Source organism: Schistocerca americana, chromosome 2, assembly GCF_021461395.2.
Source record: "Schistocerca americana isolate TAMUIC-IGC-003095 chromosome 2, iqSchAmer2.1, whole genome shotgun sequence".
In the NCBI taxonomy this organism is placed as follows: Eukaryota; Metazoa; Arthropoda; class Insecta; order Orthoptera; family Acrididae; genus Schistocerca; species Schistocerca americana.
The window spans coordinates 479,964,829-479,977,091 of record NC_060120.1 but is presented as its reverse complement, the minus strand read 5'-3'; the positions used below and the strand labels follow the sequence as shown (position 1 = coordinate 479,977,091).

Here is a 12,263-nt window from a genome sequence, read left to right as displayed (position 1 = left end):
GCTCTCGGTGTCCAGCCGGACCCGATCGTCGAAGTTCCTCCATATTTCGGCGAATAACCGTACCGCCATCATCAGGTGGTGCTGAATTCCATTCCACCAGCACCACCTGATGATGGCGGAACGGTTATTTGCCGAAATATCGTGAAACTTCGATGATCGGATCCGGCCGGACACCCAAGAAGCTTGGATACAGCTCATTCACTGGGAAAGCCTCAGATCACACGAAACAGAAGATGCTTGTCATATTAACTATTTCTGAGCAATTTCTGACAAAAGAGGTGTGAAATGATGAATAAACATTTCAGAAAACAGGGTTCATTTTCCATTAACTACCAGTACAGCAATCTGTCTGATTTCTGTGCCAAATGTACATTATTTTTACAGTGAGTCTATCTTTTATTGATCCACACAATCAGTGGATAAGAGAAGTGCACATTTTGCCTCATAGTTTGGAGCAGGCAGTAATAATTTCCATCATTCTGACACAGTGTTGTCACCAAATGTGTGCGTTTTGCACCTTGTACTTATCATTTGCAGTAGCAGAAATGACATATGGAAGTAACAAGGTTTCATGAATAAGCAGTATTGATACTACCATGCTCAAATTTGGTACTCGTTTGTAGTTCTGAATGTGAAAATAATTTAAGCTCATTGTAAGACATTTAATGTCAAGTTGAAAAGATTGGTAGTAGTTGGAATGGGCAGGAAATCTTCTGATGAGAACTATAGTGCCTATGAATCAAGAAAAGACAGATAATAAAAATATGTGAATGAACATTGCCCTGTTGAAAAATGGCACCATAGTACTGTCAGTTGAGAAGTAACATATGAGGAGCAGGATGTCCATGATGTACCGTTGCAACATCAGAGTTCCCTCCGTCGCCACCAGCTGTGACCTAACATCATACACTATGAACCCCCGTACTATGACACCAGCACCAACATCACTGTGTCTATACAAAACATTGGAAGAATGGGACCTCTCCCCAGGTCACTGTCATACACACCAACAATGGCTCTCCGGGGTAGTGCACACCCAAGATTCACTGCTGAACACAACGTGACATAATTCATCAGCATGAGCCAAAACATTGACTACAGCCCGCTGCAGCATTGGATGCTGCCTGGTGGGATTATGGATATGTGATGTGGTAACAAAAGTAAGCAAGCATAGCAGACAGGGACAGGGGATCGTCCTAGCAAAGATATCGGCTGCAAATGGGGAAATCCAATGAGATAAGCTACTCTGACAATGGGAAGATTATTATTACACAGAGCCCGTGAACAAGTATCTTGAAAATGGCGAAGGTGGTTGAATGTTCATGTGCTACAGTAGTGAGCATCTACAGAAAGAAGTAGGACAGTGAAACTCACACTAGGTGCTAAATGGTTGAATGTCCACGACTCTTCACATAACATGGGGTTTGGAGGCTTGTCTGCTCTGTGAAGTAGGATAGATGGTGATCTGTGGCATCTCTGCCAAAGGAGCACAATCCTGGTGCACACACAAATGTTCTGGGGCACACCGTTCATTATACATTGTTGAACATGAAGCTCTGCAACAAATCACACCTGCACATTCACATGTTGACCCAATGACATCGTAAATTACTACTGCAGTGGGCACAGGACCATGGGGATTTGACCATCAATCAATGGAAAATACCAGCTCTTTGGCTGAATCACATTTTTGCTACACTAGGTTACTGGTCATCTCCACAAATGTCATCAAGGTGGATGACAGCTCAAAACATGCAGCACACCATGGATGCAGACTAGTGGGAGCAGTATTATGCTATGGGAGACATTCTCCTGCACTTGCAAGGAACTTGTGGTAGTAATCAGTGACACACTGACAACTGCAATCCACCTGTATCCCTTCATGCTTTATTTCATCTCCGATGGCAATGTTATCTTTCAGCAGTATTAATGTTCATGTCTCAGAGCCAGAACTGTGCTACAGTGGTTTGAGGACCATTATAAAGAACTCAAGTTGATATCTTAGTAACCAAATTTGCCTAATGTAAATTCTACAGAACCAGTCTGGGTCACTATCTGGTGCCATCACTGCATACGCAAATCAGCAGCCCATTATTTATGCAAATTGCATGACCTATTCAAGACATCTAATGCCACATACCTCTACAAACCTACCAACACTCTGTTGGATCCCTAATATACAGAATCAGTGATGCACTTCATTCCAAAGACAGACAAACAAGCTGTTAAGGAAGTGTTCATAAAGTTTTAGCTCATCAATGCATATTGTGGTGTTAAGGGCAGCCTACTCATGGGGCAGTAATTCCCTAGTCTGGCTGCCTGTAGCCTCCAGCCAATGGTGCAGCATGACAAAAAGTTTCGTAGAGAGTCCATTACCTGTCCTCGGATGACAAGTGTAGCTACAATGTGCCTGATGAACAATGCCATGAGCCTCCCTTGTGATGGGCAGACATAGTTGACCAGTACCTTAACGATGAGAGTGCCAGTCTGCCCTCAGGTACAGACTATTGGGCCACTGTCACATGTAAATACCCCACAAATCTGGATACTGTACTCAGCTGGATGAATGGAGACCCACAATGAGACCCCTTTCAAACTCTGTCAGTTCCTGATAGCACTATCTCAGGCAAGTATGTGGCACCTCCATGTCCTCCACAGTGATCACTCAACATCTGACATATTCAAGCCCCTTATATACCCTACCAAGCTTGGTAACATTATTTAATATAAGAGAGGTACAGGGACTAGTGACTACAAGGTTGCTGTAGCGAGACTGTGACTACCACAGCGTCCAAATACACCAAATATAAATGCAAAATATATCTATTTAAATAAGCAAATAAAAATTTGCTTGACACATTTCTACAAGATAGTCTCCACTCCTTCCAATCTGACTACATAGACAAGTTCCAGTTTAAACTGAAAAAATTGACAGCAACTGATATACACCAACTAAATTAATAAGGGATGATACTGATTCTCCATGGTACACAAAACAGGCCAGAATACTGTCGTGGAAGCAACAAAGAAATCATGCCAAATTTAAAAGAATGAAAAATCTCCACGATTGGTGACGTATTACTGAAGCTTTGATGTACACCAGCAACTGATATACACCAAGTAAATTAATAAGAGATGATACTGATCCTCCACGGTACACAAAACAGGTCAGAACACTGTTGTGGAATCAAGGAAGAAAGTATGGCAAATTTAAAAGAATGCAATACCTCCAACATTGGTGATGTTTTACTGAAGCTCAAAATTTAGCAAGGACTTCAATGTGAGATGATTTAAGTAGAAAACCCGTCTCAAAATCTGGCAGAAATTCCAAAGAGATTCTGATCATGTGTAACATACAACAGCAGCAAGACACAATATCTTCACTGCACAGCAACAATGGTAATGTTAGTGATGACAGTGCCACTAAAGCAGATTACTAAACACAGCTTTCCAAAATACCTTCACCACAGAAGACGAAGTAAATATTCCATAATTTGAATCAAGAACAACTGTCACAAGGAATAACTTACAAATATATATCCTTAGTGAAGTGAAGCAGCTTACACCACTTAATAAAGGCAAGGCCTTCAGTCAGTACTGTATACCAGTTAGGTAACTTTCAGAGTACACTTACACAATAGCTCCACACTTAGCAATCATACACACCTGGTCATGCGATGAAAGATCCATACCTAGTCTGAAAAGTTGCACATGTCACACCAATACTTGAATGGAAATAGGAGAAATCTGCTGAATTACAGACTCAACTCACTAATGTCAATTAGCAGTAGAATTTTGGAACATATACTGTGTTCTAAAATTATGAATTACTTGAAATGAAATGATTTATTGACAAATAACCAACACAGATTCAGAAAATATTGTTCTTGTGAAATGCAACTAGATCTTTATTCAAACAAAATAATGAGTGTTGCTGACAGGGATTTCAAAATGATTCCACATTTTTAGATTTCCAGAAAGCGTTTTACACCATTCCTCACGAACAAATTCTAATTAACTTGCCTGCCTAGGGAGTATTGTCTCAGTTGTGTGGCTGGATTCATGGTTTCCTGTCAGATCAAAAGTCATTGAGTAAAACAAAAATGATATCTGGCATTACAGAAGAAAGTGTTATAAGCCCTCTGCTATTCCTGATCTATATAAACAATTTAGGGGACAATCTGAGCAGCCCTCTTAGAGTGTTTACCGATGATGTTTTTTTTTACCATCTTGTAAAGTCATCAAAACCAATAGCAAAATGATTTAGACAAGATATCTATATGATACAAAAAGTGGCAATGATTCTAAATAATGAAAAGTGTGACGTTATCCACATGAGTAATGAAAGGAATCTACTAAATTTTGGTTACACGATAAATCACATAAACTTAAAGACAGCGAATTCCACTACATACTTAGGTTTTACAGTTACAAATAACTTAAATTGGAATGATCACATAGATAATGTTATAGGGTAAGCGACTGTGATTTATTGGCAGAACACTTAGAAGATGCAACAGGTCTACTAAAGAGACCGCCTACACTACACTTGTTCATCGTCTTCTGGAGTATTACGATGCAGAGTGCGATCCACCTCACATACGACTGACAGGGAACACTGAAAAAGTTCACAGAAGTGCAGCTAGTTTTGTATTATCATGAAGTACGGGAGACAGTGCATGAATATGATATGCAAGTTATTGAAACAAAACACATTTTTCATTGCATTCTAGTTCTCGGCATACTTAAATCAGCAATTCCCACTCCTTTCTTGGAAACATAATCTTGTCACTCTTTAAAAACTCCATAAGCTTTCAGTGCTGTTACCCCTCAGAACTGAGTCTACCATGGACTATAAAATCCAGTAACCAAAAAGTAACATAAGTGTCCTCTTTGCTGAACAGTTTCTGCACACAATTTAATAATTCCCTTACTTGAGATCTTATTTTCTTGTATTTGCAATCTGAACCAAACTACATGATCAAAAGTGGCCAAACCCTCCTATGTAATGCAGAATGGACCACTAGATGCCACGAGAAATGATCCTACCAGAATAAAAGGAGGCAGGGAGCACTTTGTTGTCAGTCAGGAAAGCTCACGGACTTTGAACATTGACTAGTCACTGGATGTCACCAAAGTAACAAAAACATCAGGATATTTCAAACCTGTTAAAGCTGCCCAAGTCAACTGTCGGTGATCTGATAACATACAGAATTTCAGAACATAAGTCTGATGTACAGGAGACATGTTGTTGTGGTTGTGGTCTTCAGTCCAGAGACTGGTTTGATGCAGCTCTCCTTGCTACTCTACCCGTGCAAGCTTCTTCATCTCTCAGTACCTACTGCAACCTACATTATCCTGAATCTGCTTAGTGTATTCATCTCTTGGTCTCCCTCTATAACTTTTACCTTCCATGCTGCCCTCCAATACTAAATTGGTGATCCCTTGATGCCTCAGAACATGTCCTACCAACCGATCCCTTCTTTGAGTCAAGTTGTGCCACAAATTTCTCTTCTCCCCAATTCTATTCAATACCTCCTCATTAGTTATGTGATCCATGCTCCGATCCGTCGAACGCCACTTTTCTTTCTCCTGATAACGACGTCCTCCTGAGTACTCCCTGCCCAGAGAACTGAATGAGGGACTATTTTACCTCCGGAATATTTTACCCAAGAGGACGCCATCACCATTTAACCATACAGTAAAGCTGCATGCCCTCGGGAAAAATTATGGCTGTAGTTTCCCCTTGCTTTCAGCCAGTCGCAGTACCAGCACAGCAAGGCCGTTTTGGTTAGTGTTACAGGGCCAGATCAGTCAATCATCCAGACTGTTGCCCCTGCAACTACTGAAAAGGCTGCTGCCCCTCTTCAGGAACTACATGTTTGTCTGGCCTCTCAACAGATACCCCTCCGTTGTGGTTGCACCTATGGTACGGCTATCTGTATCGCTGAGGCACGCAAGCCTCCCCACCAATGGCAAGGTCCATGGTTCATATCAAAATTCACTTATTTTAAGTTTTGTCGAACTTACAATATTAATTGTTGAAGAATTTACTTATTTAAAATTTTTCAAACTTACAATATTTACACCCATTATAACTAGCATAAATTTTTATTCTGTTTTATGGATCCAACTCAAAGTATCGCTTCGTCATTCTTGAAATCTTGCACTGAGTAGGAGCATCTTTGAATTACAAAATCATGTAACTTGCTTTTTAAAATATTTAGCTTCAAATTCATTATACCACACCCTTTTATTTTGTTGTGAATTTTAGTGGCTATATATTGAGGAGACTGAGCACATAATTTTAAGTGATGTGAAGTGAGTATAAAGTTTTCTTTATGTCTTGTGTTGTATGAGTGTTCAAAAATTTATTTTTATTTTTTTTATTTTTATAGATAAGCTCTGCTACAGAGAATGGATGTAAAAAATCACATAAAATCAGCTGAATGAATTACTTGTGAGTTCCAAAGTGCTACCAGCAGTCCACTTAGCACAATGACTGTGGGTATTAAAAGGATTGGGTACAACTGTCAAGTAGCTCCTCATAAGTCAAACATTTCTGTAGTCCATGATAAATGAGTCTTGAGGTGATGTAAAGAGTGATTCTACTGGACAGTGTATGAATGGAAACGAGTGATTAGCAGTGATGAATCATGCTATACTTTGTGGCAGTCTGATGGAACAGTTTGGGTTTGGTGAATTCCTGGAGAATGTGACCTGTCGTCATGTGTAGTGCCAACAGAGAAGTATGGAGAAGCTGGTGTTAGGGTATGGGGGGTGTTTTTTTGTCGTTAGCGTGTGGTCCCCTTATCGTGCTTAAGACAATGCTAAATGTAGAAGGATATGAACACAATTTACAGTCTTGTGTACTATGTACAGAAGAGGAACAGTTCAAAGACAATGATTCTTTCTGTACCGGCATGACAGTGCACACTGTCCTAAGCATCTGTGAGTCAATGCTTTATGAACAGTAACATTCCTGAAGTGGGCTAGCCTGCTCACAGTCCAGAAGTAAATGCAATGGAGCAGATTTGAGTTGAGTTAGAATGCTGACTTTGGTCCAGACACCAGTGTCCAGTATCACTATTTTCACTAGTTTCGGGTCTTGAGGAAGAATGGGCTCCCATTCATTGAAAGTGACTCCAGAAGAGTTAAACCCATCAGCAAGGTGAAGGGTGGACACACCACAAATTAATGTCCACTAATAGGCATCCAGATACTTTTGATCACATAGTTTATATTCAGTGTTCAACTTAAGAACTTTCATGACAGTTAAAGCCCATGAGGGCAGAATGGCTAGCCATTACTTACCTTCAGGAGGTGAAATTTCTAGTAATACTGAAAGAAAATCTAACCCTATAGCTCAAATAAAATAACTTTGTGACTGATAATTATAACAGCATGCGGCTTTGTTGACAGCATGCAGCCAACCAAGCATATCCAGGCTCTGCACATACCTATGAAACAGCTAACTTAACAAGCATCTAGCAGCTGAAAAAGAAAACAATTGGTTGGCAGCTAGTCTATACTGCTCAACATCCTGAAATGTTAATTAAAAAGCTATTTTAGTCAAACAACAGCTCTTGGAACTTGTAAGTTGCTTCCACTAGGTCAGGTAAAAGGAAGAAAATGAAGCAACTCAGAGGCAATCTGTTAGATTTGTTACTGATAGGTTTGGTCAACATATGAACATTACATAGATGCTTCATGTGCTCAAATAAGAATTCCTGGAGGGAAGGCAATGTTCTTTTTGTGAAACACTATTGAAAAAATTTGGAGAATCGGCATTTGAAGCTGACTGAAGACTGGGTCTACTGTCGCCAATATGCATTTCAAGTAAAGGCCACAAAGATGAGAGATATTAGTACTTGTATGGAAGTACACACACAGTCATTATTCTCTCGCTCTATTTGCAAGAGTAACAGGAAAGGAAACAACTAGTAATGGTACAAGGTACATTCCCCGTGCATCATATGGTGGCCTGCAAACTATGTACATGTCCGGATGAAATTGGAATTAGTTGGAGAAGATTTTAAATGTTGAGCAAGTTGCTCAGGCCTTAGGTTGAGACAGATCCATCTGTTGAGTCTGTACTCCGTCTCATCCTGACATGATGGGTCCCTTTTACCCAAGATCTTAGTGACCTGCTGCTCCTTTCCAACATTCCCCAACCAATCCCTCTTTCTTCTCTGAGGTAAGAACATACAAGTTCCAGAAGCTCGAACTAGCATCTTTTACTTTAAAGATCACACATTAAGTTGCAGATAGGCACAATTAAATGACACTCAAACTTAGGCTTTCATCCACATTCTTCATTGGAAAAAGAGAAACATAAACCATTCATTCACATAAGCAAACACACCTCACACACAGACATGCTACTGCTGGAGTTGGTGGTCATGTGTGCATGAGGTGTGCTTGGTTGTGTGTGTGAATAGGTTGTGTTTCTCTTTCCCCGACGAAGACTGTGGCTGAAAGCTTATGTGTGTCATTTAATTGTGGCTGTCTGCAACTGAACATGTAATCTTTACAGTAAGTAGCTCTCTGTCGTTTCCTACACTGTTGATATTCCTACATAGAGTTTCCATTGTTTGATGTTATCTTTTACTTTAATTGTTTCTGTTGTTGGTACTAGGAAATTCATACCAGTCAGCTATTTTCTCTCCTTGTCATTTCATACAATGAATGTTCCTACCACAACTTCATACCGAGATATTGCCTTCAGTCCAAAGTCAGTCTCCAGCCCAAATACAAAACAAGGTCTTATGAGGCATTCCAGGATTGCCTTACAAACAATATGCCTCCATCACTGTTCGGGGGAATCCATCACCAATTACAAGGCCTTTGTTCTCTAGAGAAATAAGGGGATAACGAACATAACACTTGACTAACATTTCTGAGTGAAGGGGAAGGCAGACATTTACAAGTTACCTCATCACCCGAACTCCAAGACTGAGGCAGACTAGCACAAGTTTAAAACTCCTCCAAGACTATACAACAGAAATTACAAACATTCATATCTCACCCTGGCATATACAATGTATCACATTGTATACAGTCTTATGGAGAAATAAAAACCTAAACATCCTGCACATCTTATAGATTCTGATTTAAAAGCATGCACTGAACATAGATCTATTTTTGTTGGTTGATATTTGCAACCTTCTGCTGAAAAGTTTCATAAGTTGAAGATAATAATATTTTCTTTGGCCATCTGAAATCTGTGCCCTTTTCACCTCTACACCACACCTTGCAAGCCTCATTTGACATAATTTTCATCTATATTGATGCTCCTTATGCACATGATAAATGAACTGCTGAATAGCAGTGTATCCTTCTGTTCACCTTCCAAATTCCAAATGTCAAGAGGGCTGCACGTCTTTTCATTTTGTTTTTGTCTCTGTTTTCACATGTTCATGTAACAAATACAGTAATTTCATTTATCTTGAATATGATTTGATTTTTCATCTGTGATCATCATCATGTTATGTGTTTACCACATACTGAAATTCTCACACCATGCAAATGCAAAACACAGGTGTTATTTCTTCTTCTTGTTTCTTCATCACTTATTTCTATTGATTTCTTCATGCACTTAAATGTTAGTTGATGTTTTCAAAGTTGTAGTAGGGTGGCTCAGTTGTTCAGGTACCAGACTCAAAATTCAGGCTCAGATTTCCCTAGTTCAGAAGGTGTTTTTTGTACAGCTTTCTTTGACAAAGCATTGTGTAAGTGGAAAATGTAACAGCAGTAATTGTGATATCACAAAAATTTCTTAACGCTTTTCAGTTAAATTATGGTTTAATTTATTGCCTTTGGGCCAACAAAATTTCTGGGCATGTAGCTTCATGAAATATCAATCCAGGTAACATCTTGTTTGCTTTACAAATAGTACTCTAACTTATAGGACTGCTTAAAGTGTGTTGTTCTGCCAAAGCAACAAGCAACTAATTCCTTAATGACCAATCAAGAAAAGCATGCAAAATGGGCAATTTCCATCCTGACCAGTAGTGCACTGCCTTTGATCCAAGACTTCAAGTAAGATATTGCCCTTCTCTGTTATTTCAATATTTACACTACCTTTCAATTTTGGAGGAACCTATGGTTAGAAAAGTGCAGAAACTACTACTTTATCAGGATGTGGCTGATTTTTAGCAAACAATTTTACGTGAAGAGCATCTGAAGCACTAACAATATAGCAGTCTGGAAAGGAAGAGAAGAAGATATATTATTTAATGGCAACAGAAATAAAAGATGAAACTGCCAGTAAATGTGTCACAAAGACACTACCAAAGTTGTGTTACAGCTGAAAATAATAATAACCTGCATACATGGATAGCTTAAAGGGTAAAATTTTAATATATTGGTCAGCAAAGGAAAGCAGGCCATGATTATGGTAATGAACACAATAAGTCTCAAATTCTTCAGAAAATTTTAAATCTGTCAATAATTTTCTGTTCTTTCATTGTCCCATCTGAGACAATATTTCTTAATTTTTTACTTATTCATATCTATAAATGTTTAAAGGTAGTATATTCAACACGTCCTACCCCTAGAATCTTATTCAAAAAGGCCAAATATAACATAAAATATGCTGGTCACCTTTGGAGGGTCTCTACTCCCCAAAAATTATAAACGGCTTAGGATTTCAGGCAGCCAAGTTTATTATATAAAAAAAATATCTGTTACTATTTACTGGTTGTTTTCCAGCAATCTCTTTTATTCTGTTGTGATAAATCCAATAGATCAGATGACTGTATGTTAATTACTTAATTAATTCTACTGTTCTTTTATTATTGAAGTTTAATGTAATCTTGATGTAGTCCATACAGTCTTGCCTCATCAATAACATTAGTTGTGAAAATAAATTAATGCACGGTAAAATCATATATTTAATGCATTCGTATTGCTACAGTATAGTAATATAATTCAAACTGTTCGAAATTTCAGACCAAATAGCTACCACTGCAAATTACTGACAAATATTGGTCTGTAAATATGGGCAGATTAGAACGTGATGAAATTTAGACTTTAAACACAGGTGTTTACTACTGTTGTTAACAAGCATACAGGTACAAGCTTAGCGGCTAACTTGTTTCAACCGATAGAAATACATGCGTCAGTGGGGACAATGGCATTTAAACTACAGTATTCGTACCTTCGCATTGTGAAAGCTGTCGGAATTGCTATAGGGAACAGGTGTGGGAGGACTATCTGTATGGCAGTAAACATCATTTATATTGCTACTGTTCGACGACGACACGCTTTGCACCTCTTCAGCGTCAACCACATCGACACTTTCATCATAAATTGTTGACGCGGACAACTGCAAATTAATAGTTGTGAAACTTACGGACCTCTGAAATTGGCACTGACAGAATTAAAAACACCTTGCGAGCAAGGAAAAGAACGACAACTTATCAAATGACGCTCCACTATATTTGTGAAGCTTCTGAAAAATGTAATCAGTTTATATGTTTGTGAAAGTGATACTCAATTGTTGTAAATTTTGTTTAAAGTATTCGTTACATCACTACAGCAAAAAAATGCGTTTCATGATTCTTCTATAAGGTATAACAAACAAACTGAATTATAAAGAATCGTAAACGATGTCTCCTACTAAACTGCAGTTACCTTCACTCTAGGAGAAATATCGTCTTCATCGTTAGAATCTCTGTTGGATAGCATATCAAAAATGATCCAGAATAGGCTTATGTGAAGTATTTCTTGTCGATAACAAGATTCAAATGCGTATCCAAGAGCGACACGTTTGACCGACCACGCCAGTAAAAAAAGCCTAAAAATTGGGTTTCTTTGTACGTTTTTAGATGAAGATGCCCAATATTATAGCAATATACAATTATTGTTACCTATTCAATATTTAAAAACGCTTATGTAATTAATATTTCTACTAGTCAAGCTTTTTCATCCCATGTGATTACAGTAGTCTTCCTCTGCTTTGTTACTATTGTTGCTTAGCAACTACCGCACAGGAAGCGCTCCCCTACACACGAGTGACAGATCGCAGCAAAGATCCAAGAAAGTCGCGGGGGCTTCCGCAATAACAAGTGTGTTGCCACGGCATTCTCTGTTAATACAGGCGTCCGTAGTGTGACCGTAGGGCAGCGATCGATCGTTGATCGCTTGGAATTCCCATGCAATCTCAAGGTTCGTTTAAGAAACTGCCATCCGGCGGCCCAAGCAAATGCGCAGATCTGTAGTCGCGTTTATGCAGCGCCTACTCTCACTTCTGGGTTTTT

The 12,263-nt window shown here is 38.9% G+C and overlaps 1 protein-coding gene across 2 annotated transcripts in view; it reads right to left on the bottom strand.

Moving 5' to 3' along the window:
* The window catches only part of LOC124595277 (intraflagellar transport protein 46 homolog), a 154,345-nt gene extending 142,406 nt beyond the window's left edge, over positions 1-11,939 (bottom strand). Inside the window, exons 1-2 of one of the 2 annotated variants that reach the window (XM_047133953.1) lie at positions 11,638-11,939; positions 11,162-11,329 (exon numbers count right to left, since the gene is read on the bottom strand). In XM_047133953.1, the coding sequence (XP_046989909.1) occupies positions 11,162-11,329; positions 11,638-11,691 (222 nt within the window). In that variant the 5' untranslated portion in view covers positions 11,692-11,939. The remainder of the gene's footprint in view (positions 1-11,161; positions 11,330-11,637) is intronic. The other variant, XM_047133954.1, reaches the window with a different exon arrangement.
* Positions 11,940-12,263: the final 324 nt, after the last annotated feature.